This window comes from Taudactylus pleione, unplaced genomic scaffold (genome assembly GCF_031769625.1).
Source record: "Taudactylus pleione unplaced genomic scaffold, aTauple2 ptg000114l, whole genome shotgun sequence".
Classification (NCBI taxonomy): Eukaryota; Metazoa; Chordata; class Amphibia; order Anura; family Myobatrachidae; genus Taudactylus; species Taudactylus pleione.
The window spans coordinates 1,300,737-1,315,781 of NW_028284516.1; the positions used below are offsets into that span (position 1 = coordinate 1,300,737).

At 44.8% G+C, this 15,045-nt stretch overlaps 1 protein-coding gene across 1 annotated transcript in view; it reads left to right on the forward strand.

The window, feature by feature from the left end:
* Nucleotides 1-15,045, forward strand: part of CDH17 (cadherin 17) — a 54,457-nt gene that overhangs the window by 16,383 nt on the left and 23,029 nt on the right. Inside the window, exons 5-8 of the mRNA XM_088471499.1 lie at nucleotides 511-729; nucleotides 9,579-9,655; nucleotides 14,489-14,680; nucleotides 14,762-15,006. Of these exons, the coding sequence (XP_088327625.1) occupies nucleotides 511-729; nucleotides 9,579-9,655; nucleotides 14,489-14,680; nucleotides 14,762-15,006 (733 nt within the window). The remainder of the gene's footprint in view (nucleotides 1-510; nucleotides 730-9,578; nucleotides 9,656-14,488; nucleotides 14,681-14,761; nucleotides 15,007-15,045) is intronic.

Here is a 15,045-nt window from a genome sequence, read left to right on the forward strand (position 1 = left end):
AGAAACATTTATATGTGGTGATTTGTATGTGGAAGCATTCAAAAAAAAAAAAAGTATCTTTTTATAACAAGCCTTAACTAAAAATGTCACCCAAATTGGTATGGATATTACTATTAAATTGAGCTGGGTTAGGAAAAAATGGGGGGTGCATGGACAGATATAACAGAATGTCCCTCTTTGGCCAATGTTGGGTGAATACCCTATTTTCTCCACAATGTCTTTACCCTAGGCATAGTCTCATGGATTGCAATTTTCCCACCATTGGCACACAGACAGACACACACACCAGGACCAATTTTATCAGTAGCTAGTGAATACCTCCCTGCATGCCTTTGTGGAAAGAAATTATAGCACCCTAAGGAAATATCTGTGACAACAAGGAGAAAATCCACAGACTATGGCATCCTAGTTGGAAGTGGGCCCATGGTGCCAGTGCTGCGAGGCAGTAATACTAACCACTGTGCACTTTGCATAAGTACTTCTTCTTATGTATACTTTTTTCATCTACAGGAAGCATCATTGGTGAGCTTAAGGCCACCGACAAAGACCACGGCAGCAACTCTTTGCTTTCTTATAAACTTTTGACACAAATGCCTACAATACCGCTGGAAAGGATGTTTATAGTCTCTCAGTTCACTGGTTCTATCCAGTTGATAAATGAGGGATTAAGTATTAAAGACAACAATTTATATAGATTGAAAGTGAATGTTGCAGATCGAGGGGAGCCTAGTAAGTATCCTTAGTCCTTATTTTAGTATTAAAATTATGTTTTTTTATTATGATTATTATTATTAATATTATTATTATTTAACTAATTCTAATTAAAAAGTAACTCTGTGCAGTTTAAGGAGAAAAAAAATCATACCTCCCTTCTCCCAATTGACAATATGATTATTTTCAAATTATGATGAACCTTTCTCCTAATGCTTATGCTTTTATGACAGCTATTTTTCAGCGGGGATGTTTGAAAAATACAATAGTCTGAGCTCTAATTGCCTCTCCATCCCTTATTCACTACAGTGGAGCTTGGCAAGAAACTCAAAACAATTTAAATTTTATTTGCATAAATTTGGGTTAGGTTTAGAGTAGGGGTGTGCACCGGCCACTTTTCGTGTTTTGTGTTTTGGTTTTGGATCTGGATCTTTCTTCGTGTTTTGGATCTGGATTGGTTTTGCCAAAACCACCCTTCCGTGTTTTGGGTTCTGGGTTTTGTGTTTTGGATCTGTATTTTTTTTTAAAAAAGCATAAAAACAGCTAAAATCACAGAATTTGTAGGTTTTTCTGCTCCTATGCTATTATTAACCTCAATAACCTTAATTTCCACTCATTTCCAGTCTATTCTGAACACCTCACACCTCACAATAGTGTTTTTATGTCCAAAAGGTTGCACCGAGGTAGCTGGATGACTATGCTAAGCGACACGAGTGGGCGGCACAAACACGTGACCCATCTAGGCGTGAAACTGCAGTGGCAGACAGGATGGCAGTTTGAAAAACTAGGCCCCAAACTGTACATAATGCAAAGAAAAAAAAGAGGTGCAAGATGGAATTGTCCTTGGGCCCTCCCACCCACCCTTATGTTGTATAAACAGGACATGCACACTTTAACAAACCAATCATTTCAGCGCCAGGGTCTGCCACACAACTGTGGCTGAAATGATTGGTTCGTTTGGGCCCCCACAAAACAAGCTGGCAATTAATGTGTCCCTGCACAAACTGGCTCTATGGAGGCAAGATGTCATCCTCATCCTCCTCATCCACCGATTCCTCACCCTCTTCAGTGTGTACATCCTCATCCTCACAAAGTATTAACTCGTCCCCACTTGAATCCACCACCACAGGTCCCTCTGTACCTTCTGGAGGCTGGTCTCCCTGGAAGAGCTGATAATTCATTTTGATGAACATCATCTTCTCCACATTCTGTGGAAGCAACCTCCTACGCCTTTCGCTGACAAGGTTCCCGGCTGCACTAAACACTCTTTCGGAGTACACACTGGAGGGGGGGCAACTCAGGTAAAATAGAGCCAGTTTGTACAGGGGCCTCCAAATTGCCTCTTTTTCCTGCCAGTACAGGTATGGACTGTCTGCCATGCCTACTTGGATGCTGTCACCGATGTAATCCTCCACCATTCTGTCAATGGTGACAGTATCATATGCAGTGACAGTAGACATGTCAGAAATTGTTGCCAGGTCCTTCAGTCCGGACCAGATGTCCAAACTTGGTCCTGCCTGCCCTGCATCACCGCCAGCGGGTTGCTTAGGATACCTAAGTTTTTTCCTGGCAGCCCCAGTTGCAGGAGAAAATGAAGAAGGAGCCGTTGACGTGTCACGTTCCGCTTCAGCTGACAGTGTGTTCACCAGCAGGTCTTTGCACCTCTGCAGGCTTGTGTCGGCCGGAAAGAGAGACACCACATAGGCTTTAAACCTAGGATCGAGCACGGTGGCCAAAACGTAGTGGTCTGATTTCAACAGATTGACCACCCTGGAATCCTGGCAAAGCGAATGAAGGGCTTCATCCACAAGTCCCACATGCCGAGCGGAATCGCTCCGTCTTAGCTCCTCCTTCACTTTCTCCAGCTGCTTCTGCAAAAGCCTGATGAGGGGAATGACCTGACTCAAGCTGGCAGTGTCTGAACTGACTTCACGTGTGGCAAGTTCGAAGGGCTGGAGAACCTTGCACAACACGGAAATCATTCTCCACTGCACTTGAGTCAGGTGCATACCCCCTCCTTTGCCTATGTCGTAGGTGGATGTATAGGCTTGTATGGCCTTTTGCTGCTCCTCCATCCTCTGAAGCATATAGAGGGTTGAGTTCCACCGCGTCACAACCTCTTGCTTCAGGTGATGGCGGGGCAGGTTCAAGAGTGTTTGCTGGCGCTCCAGTCTTCGGCACGCAGTCGCTGAATGGCGAAAGTGGCCAGAAATTTTTCGGGCCACCCAAAGCGTCTCCTGCACGCCCCTGTCACTTTTCAGAAAATTCTGCACCACCAAGTTTATTGTGTGAGCAAAACATGGGACGTGCTGGAATTTGCCCAGATGTAATGCCCGCACAATATTGGTGGCGTTGTCAGATATCACAAATCCCCAGGAGAGTCTAAGTGGGGTAAGCCACTGGGCGATGATTTCCCTCAGTTTCTCTAAGAGGTTGTCGGCGGTGTGCCTCTTACTGAAACCGGTGATACACAGCGTAGCCTGCCTTGTAACGAGCTGGCATTTCTGAGATGCTGCTACTGGTGACGCTGCTGCTGTTGCTGCGTAAGGTGATACATCTACCCAGTGGGCTGTCACAGTCATATAGTCCTTAGTCTGCCCTGTTCCACTTGTCCACATGTCCGTGGTTAAGTGGACATTGTGTACAACGGCATTTTTCAGGACACTGAGGACACTTTTTCTGACGTTTCTGTACAGTCTCGGTATCGCCTGCCTAGTGAAGTGGAATCTAGACGGGATTTGGAACCGGGGACACACTACCTCCATCAATTGTCTAAATCCCACTGCACTAATGGCGGATACCGGACGCACGTCTAACACCAACATAGCAGTCAAGGCCTCAGTTATACATTTTGCTTCAGGATGACTGCTGTCGTACTTCATCCTCCTCGCTAAGGACTGTTGGAGGGTCAATTGTTTAGTAAAAGTAGTGGTGTTCCTACTTCCTCTCTGGGATGATGAACGACTCCCAGCAGCAGCAACAGCAGCAGCGGCAGCAGTAGGCGTAGCAATGCAGGATCCTCCAGAGGAATCCCGGATAGGAGAGTCAGTCATGCCAGTGACATGGCCTGCAGGACTACTTCCGATCCTGACTAAGGAGGAAATTGACGAGGAGGGAGTTGACGGTGTGGTTTGCAGGCGCTTGGATACAACAGGACAACGGGATTTAGGTGTCCCTGGACTGCTTACGGTCTTAGCCAAAGTTTCTGAACTTGACAGTAACTTTTTATGAACGCGCTGCAGGTGCCGTATAAGGGAGGATGTTCCTAGGTGGTTGACGTCCCTACCCCTACTTATTTCACCTTTACATATGGTACATATGGCAAGACAGTTGTTGTCCGGATTTGGATAGAAATATTGCCAGACCAAAGAGGTGGAATGTTTGGTCTTCTGCCCAGGCATGACCGTGATGGGCTTTTTCATCCCACGGACAACAACTGTCTCCCCCGGAGCCTGATTTAAACAAACCACATCACCATCAGAATCCTCCTCGCCAACTTCCTCCTCAGCGCCAGCTACACCAGTATCCTCATCCTGTTGTACTTCAACAGTGACATCTTCAATTTGCATATCAGCAAGTGGACTGTGGGTGCTCCTTTCAGCACTTGCAGGGGGCGTGCAAATGGTGGAAAGAGCCACCTCTTCCCGTCCAGTGCTGGGAAGGTCAGGCATCGCAACCACCACCACACTTGGACTCTCCTTGGGGATTTGTGATATCTTCTTAGAAAGCACAGTTCTTCGCTGTGCTTTTGCCAGCTTAACTCTTTTGATTTTTTTAGTGGGAGGAGGGCTTCCATCGTCATGTGAAGCTGAACCACTAGTCATGAACATACTAGGGATCGACCTTAACCGTTCCTTGCCACTCCGTGTCGTAAATGGCATATTGGCAAGTTTACGTTTCTCTTCAGCTGATTTAAATGTCTTTTTCAAGGTCATTTTCCTGAACTTTGCCATTTGGGATTGTATGTGCCCTCTACTATGACATTGGGCATCGGCCTTGGCAGACGACGTTGATGGCATGTTATCGTCTATGTCATGACTAGTGGCAGCAGCTTCAGCACTAGGAGGAAGTGGTTCTTGATCTTTCTCTATTTTATTTTTATCGGAGAAAGTTTGGTCCTCCATTTATGTTATATCGATTTGATATATACGTGCGGCTAAACACAGAAAATAATTTTTTTTTTGGTTTGGACTGGAGTGTACTTTCAGGGGTTACAGCACCCTTTAACGGTCAAGCCAGCCGGCCCTTTACTTATGACACAGGCGCACGCTTGGCACTACTTTGTTGATGCACGTGCGGCTACTGCGCACACAATTCACAAACACAGAAAATAATTTTTTTTTTGGTTTGGACTGGAGTGTACTTTCAGGGGTTACAGCACCCTTTAACGGTCAAGCCAGCCGGCCCTTTACTTATGACACAGGCGCACGCTTGGCACTACTTTGTTGATGCACGTGCGGCTACTGCGCACACAATTCACAAACACAGAAAATAATTTTTTTTTTGGTTTGGACTGGAGTGTACTTTCGGGGGTTACAGCACCCTTAACGGTCAAGCCAGCCGGCCCTTTACTTATGACACAGGCGCACGCTTGGCACTACTTTGTTGATGCACGTGCGGCTACTGCGCACACAATTCACAAACACAGAAAATAATTTTTTTTTTGGTTTGGACTGGAGTGTACTTTGGGGGTTACAGCACCCTTTAATGGTCAAGCCAGCCGGCCCTTTACTTATGACACAGGCGCACGCTTGGCACTACTTTGTTGATGCACGTGCGGCTACTGCGCACACAATTCACAAACACAGAAAATAATTTTTTTTTTGGTTTGGACTGGAGTGTACTTTCGGGGGTTACAGCACCCTTAACGGTCAAGCCAGCCGGCCCTTTACTTATGACACAGGCGCACGCTTGGCACTACTTTGTTGATGCACGTGCGGCTACTGCGCACACAATTCACAAACACAGAAAATAATTTTTTTTTTGGTTTGGACTGGAGTGTACTTTCGGGGGTTACAGCACCCTTAACGGTCAAGCCAGCCGGCCCTTTACTTATGACACAGGCGCACGCTTGGCACTACTTTGTTGATGCACGTGCGGCTACTGCGCACACAATTCACAAACACAGAAAATAATTTTTTTTTTGGTTTGGACTGGAGTGTACTTTCGGGGGTTACAGCACCCTTAACGGTCAAGCCAGCCGGCCCTTTACTTATGACACAGGCGCACGCTTGGCACTACTTTGTTGATGCACGTGCGGCTACTGCGCACACAATTCACAAACACAGAAAATAATTTTTTTTTTGGTTTGGACTGGAGTGTACTTTGGGGGTTACAGCACCCTTTAATGGTCAAGCCAGCCGGCCCTTTACTTATGACACAGGCGCACGCTTGGCACTACTTTGTTGATGCACGTGCGGCTACTGCGCACACAATTCACAAACACAGAAAATAATTTTTTTTTTGGTTTGGACTGGAGTGTACTTTCGGGGGTTACAGCACCCTTAACGGTCAAGCCAGCCGGCCCTTTACTTATGACACAGGCGCACGCTTGGCACTACTTTGTTGATGCACGTGCGGCTACTGCGCACACAATTCACAAACACAGAAAATAATTTTTTTTTTGGTTTGGACTGGAGTGTACTTTGGGGGTTACAGCACCCTTTAATGGTCAAGCCAGCCGGCCCTTTACTTATGACACAGGCGCACGCTTGGCACTACTTTGTTGATGCACGTGCGGCTACTGCGCACACAATTCACAAACACAGAAAATAATTTTTTTTTTGGTTTGGACTGGAGTGTACTTTCGGGGGTTACAGCACCCTTAACGGTCAAGCCAGCCGGCCCTTTACTTATGACACAGGCGCACGCTTGGCACTACTTTGTTGATGCACGTGCGGCTACTGCGCACACAATTCACAAACACAGAAAATAATTTTTTTTTTGGTTTGGACTGGAGTGTACTTTCGGGGGTTACAGCACCCTTTAATGGTCAAGCCAGCCGGCCCTTTACTTATGACACAGGCGCACGCTTGGCACTACTTTGTTGATGCACGTGCGGCTACTGCGCACACAATTCACAAACACAGAAAATAATTTTTTTTTTGGTTTGGACTGGAGTGTACTTTCGGGGGTTACAGCACCCTTAACGGTCAAGCCAGCCGGCCCTTTACTTATGACACAGGCGCACGCTTGGCACTACTTTGTTGATGCACGTGCGGCTACTGCGCACACAATTCACAAACACAGAAAATAATTTTTTTTTGGTTTGGACTGGAGTGTACTTTGGGGGTTACAGCACCCTTTAACGGTCAAGCCAGCCGGCCCTTTACTTATGACACAGGCGCACGCTTGGCACTACTTTGTTGATGCACGTGCGGCTACTGCGCACACAATTCACAAACACAGAAAATAATTTTTTTTTTGGTTTGGACTGGAGTGTACTTTCGGGGGTTACAGCACCCTTAACGGTCAAGCCAGCCGGCCCTTTACTTATGACACAGGCGCACGCTTGGCACTACTTTGTTGATGCACGTGCGGCTACTGCGCACACAATTCACAAACACAGAAAATAATTTTTTTTTTTGTTTGGACTGGAGTGTACTTTCGGGGGTTACAGCACCCTTAACGGTCAAGCCAGCCGGCCCTTTACTTATGACACAGGCGCACGCTTGGCACTACTTTGTTGATGCACGTGCGGCTACTGCGCACACAATTCACAAACACAGAAAATAATTTTTTTTTTGGTTTGGACTGGAGTGTACTTTGGGGGTTACAGCACCCTTTAACGGTCAAGCCAGCCGGCCCTTTACTTATGACACAGGCGCACGCTTGGCACTACTTTGTTGATGCACGTGCGGCTACTGCGCACACAATTCACAAACACAGAAAATAATTTTTTTTTTGGTTTGGACTGGAGTGTACTTTCGGGGGTTACAGCACCCTTAACGGTCAAGCCAGCCGGCCCTTTACTTATGACACAGGCGCACGCTTGGCACTACTTTGTTGATGCACGTGCGGCTACTGCGCACACAATTCACAAACACAGAAAATAATTTTTTTTTTTGTTTGGACTGGAGTGTACTTTCGGGGGTTACAGCACCCTTAACGGTCAAGCCAGCCGGCCCTTTACTTATGACACAGGCGCACGCTTGGCACTACTTTGTTGATGCACGTGCGGCTACTGCGCACACAATTCACAAACACAGAAAATAATTTTTTTTTTGGTTTGGACTGGAGTGTACTTTCGGGGGTTACAGCACCCTTAACGGTCAAGCCAGCCGGCCATTTACTTATGACACAGGCGCACGCTTGGCACTACTTTGTTGATGCACGTGCGGCTACTGCGCACACAATTCACAAACACAGAAAATAATTTTTTTTTGGTTTGGACTGGAGTGTACTTTCGGGGGTTACAGCACCCTTTAACGGTCAAGCCAGCCGGCCCTTTACTTATGACACAGGCGCACGCTTGGCACTACTTTGTTGATGCACGTGCGGCTACTGCGCACACAATTCACAAACACAGAAAATATATTATTTTTTTAGCACTTGGGGGGAGCACCCCTGATGGACAGAGCACCCCCTGGACAACACTACAGCACTCCTTTAGGACTGGGACACTGCACAGGACTTTGGAGTGGACACAGCCCCTATGGAGAACTGACTGCACAACACAGTCCAGCCAGCCCCTATGGACTTTGAAGTAGTGGACACAGCCCCTATTAACAACAGCAGCACAGCACAACACAGCCAGCCCCTATGGACTTTGAAGTAGTGGACAACAGCAGCACTACACTACACTACACTACACAGCCCTAACTCCCACCCTCCCTCTTCACTGTCCACAGCCGAGTGAGAAAATGGCGCCGACGCGGGTACCTTATATAGGATCCAAAACCCGCGAGACTTGGAAGGCGGGATGATGACGTTTTGCCTCGATTTCAGATCCGAGTCAGGCGGGAAAAGTCGAGCCTGACTCGGATCGGACTCGGATCGGGGGGGTTCGGGGGGGTTCGGATTTCAGAAATCCGAACCCGCTCACCCCTAGTTTAGAGTGCGTGCAGGAGCGCCAAGATGGGGGGGTGAGCAGGTACTAATTACCTGAGCCTGGGCTTGTTGGAGGGGCCCTGCAGTCTCCTCTCCTCTGCCTGTGGGGGGGGAGAATGGTCACACTGATCGAGCCCCCTCAATTTTCACCGGGCTGAGGGGCTCACAGCACCCCCATCCCCTTTGCGGCGCTGCAAATAGTGGTTTTATTTTTTCTAAGGGGGCGTAGCCACGCCTCCTGCAATGAGGCAACACCCCTGATAGTAATGGGGCCCGGGCTGGGTGCGTGCGGTTCTGGGTGCGTGCGGTTAAGTTTAGGTTTAGGGTTAGGCTGCAGTTAGGGAGTAAATATGCTAAAAATACTGCTTCGACCTGCCGACTGTCATTATACACAATGTGGAAATTCTGTCCATATTGAACTTGTGAATATGTCAACAATCAGATCATGTCGACATCATGGTTCGACATTCTAGTGTTGACAGTCAAAATGTCGAAATTCTGTATCGCACCCAACAGGCAATATACTTTATAGTAAATGCCTGTGGTAAATAGGAGTAGCAATTACAAAATAAAACATGGCATATTGGTTTACACTACAGAATATAGTTTTTTTGTTTTGATGAATAGATAGCTTAGATAGATATGCAACTATAACAGCTACTACATGTGGTGTATTATAGAATAATAATGATAGTCCTAATGATGAGGATGGAAATCATCATTAATTGTGGAAGATCAGTTTGCATCCTAATGTATAACCTTGCAGAATTAGACACTTTTGCATTCAAAACTGTATTTTAAACTCTGTTTCTTTACAGCTCTAAGTACTAACTGTACGGTGGTAATACATGTGATTGACGTCAATGACAATATTCCTATATTTGAAAGAAGTGATGTGAGTATTTTTTAAATGTTGAGCTCCTGAGGTTTTGTTCTTTTATTTGTATACCTTCTACATAGAGATATGCACTGACCCCCGTGTTTTGGTTTTGTATCTGGATCTCCCCTGGTTTTGGATCTGGATGGGTATTGCCAAAACCTCACCTCCATGTTTTGTTTTTCGGTTTTGGTTTTGGATCTGGATTTTTTTCTTTAAAAAATCATAAAAACAGCTAAAATCACATAAAATTGGCCTTTTTTTGTTCCTACAGTATTATTAACCTCAATGACATTTATTTCCACTGGTTTCCAGTCAATTTTGACCACCTCACAACTCACTATATTGTTTTCATCCAGTTTAGGCCCAAAATTTGCACCAAGCTAGCTGGCTGACTAAGCTAGCTGCAGCAGTGGGCGGCACAAACACATGGCAGTTCAACTTCAAACATGGCACATCAGGAAACACTTTTATTATTCAAGAGAGGCCTGAGGGATTTGGGGTATGTATGTAGATGAAGGCAGGGCAGGGACAGGTAGGGTTGATTTGATTGGTAGTAAATTTAATTTCATTTTTTGATTCCGAAGAAAATCTATGAGGGAGAAGGGGAGGGGAGGAGGCATTTACAAAAAAAATGTGATACATTCACATCAGTCCTTGTCACAGAAGAATCCTTGAGCATGGCTGCTGCTGCTTGGAATTGATTTTCTCATCCCAGAAGGGGACAAGGAAGACTTCTAGTAGTGCTTTTCACATGAAAAAGCATTTCCCAACCTGTACAGGGACATAAAAAAAACATAGTTAGTGGCCTCAAGCGTAAGATCTATGATTAATGCCAGGGGTAGTCATCCCTGGTCCTCGAGAGCTACCAACAGTGCATGTTTTCCAGGTCTCCTCACAGAATCACAACTATAATAATTAACTCACCCTGTGGATCTTTCTAAATGTGTTGGTGAGTAATGAATACACCTGGGCACCAGCTAGGTCGCCTGGAAAACGTGAGCTCTCGAGGACCACGGTTGGCTACCCCTGATTGCCTTACGTTATGTCTTTCTTGAGAATCCTGCGCCTGCTTCTGCGGCTAGGAGTGGATTTTCATCCCAGAAGGGGACCAGGAAGAGTGCTTCCAAAAACAATTGACTGAAATAATCCTTTGGATTATCTTCGGTAAAGGCATTTCCCAACCTGTACAGGGACATTAAAAAAAACAGAGTTAGTTTTAGTGGCCTTAGTTCAAACTGCCATTGTTCCCACTGTCCACTTAACCATATCAGATATGTGAACAAGTGGAACAGAGCATTAAATGCAACATTTCAGATTTAAGGTTTAAGTCTTACGTTGTGCCTTTTTTGGGAATTCTTCAGCGCCATGCCTGCTTGCTGGGAGTGGATTTTTTTCATCCCAGAAGGGGACCAGGAAGCGTGCTTTCCAAAAATAAATAAACAATTGACTTAAATAATCCTTTGCAAACCTTCTGTAAAGGAATTTCCCAACCTGTACAGGGACATTAAAAAAAACAGAGTTAGTTAGTGGCCTTCAAATTGCTTAGATATGTGAACAAGCGGAACAAAGCATTAAATGCAACATTTCAGTTTAAGGTTTAAGTTTTACGTTGTGTCTGGAGATCATTGAGAAAGCAGAAAAAGAACTCCACCACAAGTGGCCGATGACTAAACTCACACAAAGGTTTAATAGAAATAGATATAACACTAGATCAGATGGAGAATCTGTCTGATTCATCATGGTGCCCCCAAGATTGTGCAAATTCTGCCAAAAAAAGAGACTGACACCATGGCTAAACATAAGAGTCACATTGAGGATGTGAATTGCCCCATTTGCATGGGGAAAATCCAACCCTCAGATGAGATGGATCTCAGTCAGTGGACAACATTGAAATCACCATTAAAAGTCACAATGGAAGACTACAGTGTAGAGGATCTTTCTTCACAGTCAGGAGAGGCCTCAGAGAACATGAAAAAAAGATGCTCTAGGTGCTGAACTTTAAGGGATTTCTCCATCATGTTCTGCAGTGTGGAAAGGTTTCATTCACATGTTTTCTATAAAGCAGTTCAAAGTTACAGCCTTCAAAGTGTCTGGCTATAACACCCACCTTTGCCAGGAATTACCAAAGATTATTATGGGAATTCATGGATCGTTTCTGGCCTGAATGCACTAAGATATCCAGTGATTCTGTGTTCTGTAGCCGACTTTATTCCTACCTGAATCGCAAACTGAAATACGGAATAGTGTGCACAGACAACATGGAGGCCTTTGTTATTCCGCTGCTTGCATGCCAACCAATACCTCCCAGACTACACCCAATGGGGGGGACCAGGTCTTGATAATGACCATCCCCATCTGTTGCTAGGCCTTCTTCTTCCAAACCATCCATCCTGGACTTCCTGTCCAAAAAGGGTGAGCAGGGTACAGAAAGAGGAGCCAGATGTCCCCGATTAAATTTTTTTTCATCTATAATAGATGATGTGGAGAGAGAAGAGCTTCAGATGTTGGAACAGGGGGCCCCACCTATTTGGCTTCCCTCCTGAGAGCAGATCTCTGCTCCTCAGGTGTCTATGCCTGAGCTGATAGGTAGTCTCTGTCTAATGGTAAACACCCTTCAGGAGATGGCAACCCAAAATAACAACAACTATAATAATGTGTCCACTGATAACCAGTCTGATCCCTTAACAGCAACATAACCCATATGGCCAACTCATAACATGACACCCAGTTTGCAGCCTCCTCTTCCTTATGACACTAATCCAGTCGCCATGGTTGATCAATCAGCCATGTGTGGTGCACCTAATTTTTGACCTTCTGCATTCTAACATCATAATAACACACTATAAACTCTAGATTTATAATCTTTGCTTTTGTTTACGTTTTTGAATAGAACAGTTTTAGAAATTAGGATTGCCACTCTATATAGGTTTGTAAATAAATATAGGCTTTAGTTTTTTAGAGCATATAACTTTGTAAGCTGTTAGGATAACATTTCTGAAGACAGGTGTGGCTAACACGCCACACAAAAAAAAATATATATTTTTTAACACTGGGGTGAACCCCTGAAAGAGGCAGCAGCCCCTTAGCAGACAGCAGCACAGCACCCCTGCACTGATGACATGTGTGGCTAACACTAATTGTTTTTAATTTTTTTCACACTGTGGGTGGGTAAAGAGCACCCCTGAAGGACAGAGCACCCCCTGGACAACACCTCACTACAACCAGCCCCTATGGACATGACAACAGCCAGCCCCTATGGACAGGACAACGACAGTCAGCCAGCCAGCCCCTATGGGCACGACAACAGCCAGCCCCTCTATAGACAACAGCCAGCCCCTCTATAGACAACAGCCAGCCAGCCCTTACGGACAACAGTAGCCAGCCCCTATGCACAATGTCAGTGTGCAATTAATAACAACAGCACAGGTCCCAGCTCCCTCCCTCTTCACTCTCCACAGCCGGAATGAAAAATGGCAGCGATCGTGGGACCTTTATAGAAACCAAAACCCGCGAGAATCTGATAGCGGGATGATGATGTTTTGCCTCGTTTTCAGATCAGAGTCAAGCGGGAAAACCAGAGTCGACTCGGATCTGCCTCGGATCCCCGAAGTTCTGGTGGGTTCGGTTCTCAGGGAACTGAACCCGCTCATCTTTACTTCTACATCACACATAGCTTATTTCTAAAGGATGGATTCAGGATGGATTCACTATGCTGGCACTTGGCTCCACCTGTTGTGTCCAATTATCCCTCCCTTCAGTCACTCCTCAAAATTTTCAAAACTGTTCCACAATATACGTATTTCCTCATTCAGAATATGAATGCAGAGCAGTTTGCATCTTTCTCCGGCATTATTTGGTCTTCCATGTACACTAACGTGTGGTTCTCCTCCCACCATTTCTATTCCACTCAGATTCAATCACTTCTCTTCCGCTTAGACTTCTGCTATAGATGCCTAAATTTGTTTTAAAGCGAATCTTGAACCCTTGTCGAACCTCTAAAGGTTGAAAATGAACGATAAACTATGTAACCTCACACTAAATAATAAGCTATATTGAAGCAAGGCAAATATATTCTGTCTTACATGGCTACATATATAGCATTTTTAACAGTTTTTCATGCAAACTCAAAAACAGTATTATATTTGTGAATTACATAAAAAAAAATATGTATTTACATTTGTAATGACCAAGAAATCACAACCGTATAGCTCTTAAACTACCAAATTCGGCTTATACTCGTACACACACATATGCAGATAATCCAAGGAGTTGGAATATTATTGTATACAATGTAAGGCTGTCAATAGAAAAGATTGGGTGACTGCACCTTCATCTACAACATTACAAACGTTCATTATACAGTACAAATTATTTAATTTATGCAAATCTGCTGCAGCACCTTTTGTCAAGGTCACCTCAGCTGCAGTATGCTTACATACAATATGTAATCCCTATCCACTTATTTCTTCAGTGATTGTCAGCACACACACTGTTAGTGTTACCTTGTCATTAGGTTTGTATCCTACAGAGTCAAGGGATAATAAAACAGTACCTGCATCCACCTTTTTCTCTTCTCAGATTGTATGGTATGATGCCCAACAGTGACTTCTAGTAGGCACAGGTTTGGTGGTAAAGATGGCATAACCCACAACAAATACAGTAGTCTCTTGAGTTTTTTTTATAACTACCAACCAATGTCCATGATATGGTCAGTGCTATATCAGTAAATGACTTGGAAGTCTGGTGCATGAAAAAGCCATGAGATTCTGGTACCATTTGGCACAAGAGTAGGGGGCACATAGTTATTTTCTTGCTTGTGAATCTTGGTCAACTCCTTTGTATTTACAGTATGGGTACATAACCTTGCCAGAAGATTGCCCTTTGGACACGTCTGTGGCAGAAATACAGGCCAACGACGCCGACCAACCAAATACTGGAAGCTCTAAGATTATTTACCAGATAACCAATGGAGATCCGGATCGCATATTTACCATTAAAACAGATCCATTAACAAATCGAGGATATGTCAAAGTGGCCTCTGTAAGTGACAGTATTGCCACATATCACTTTTTTGCCTGTGTCTTTTAAAACTGTGCTGACAATGATTTATCTACTTTACAGCCGCTAGATTATGAACATTCTAAGAAGCATTACCTAGTAATAGAAGCGAGAAATCCAGAACCCCTGGTTACAGGCGTCAACTATAATGGCAGTTCCATTACGCGCTTATTGGTTATTGTCACGAATGTGGATGAGAGGCCGATTTTTTCAAGTTCCACATATCAAGCGCAGTTCCGTGAAGACATTGCAATAGGAACTAAGATAATATCTATCCTTGCCTCAGATCCTGAAGGTGATGACATAAGGTAAGAACAGCAAGTTTCCCCACTCTTCCATTCATTGTC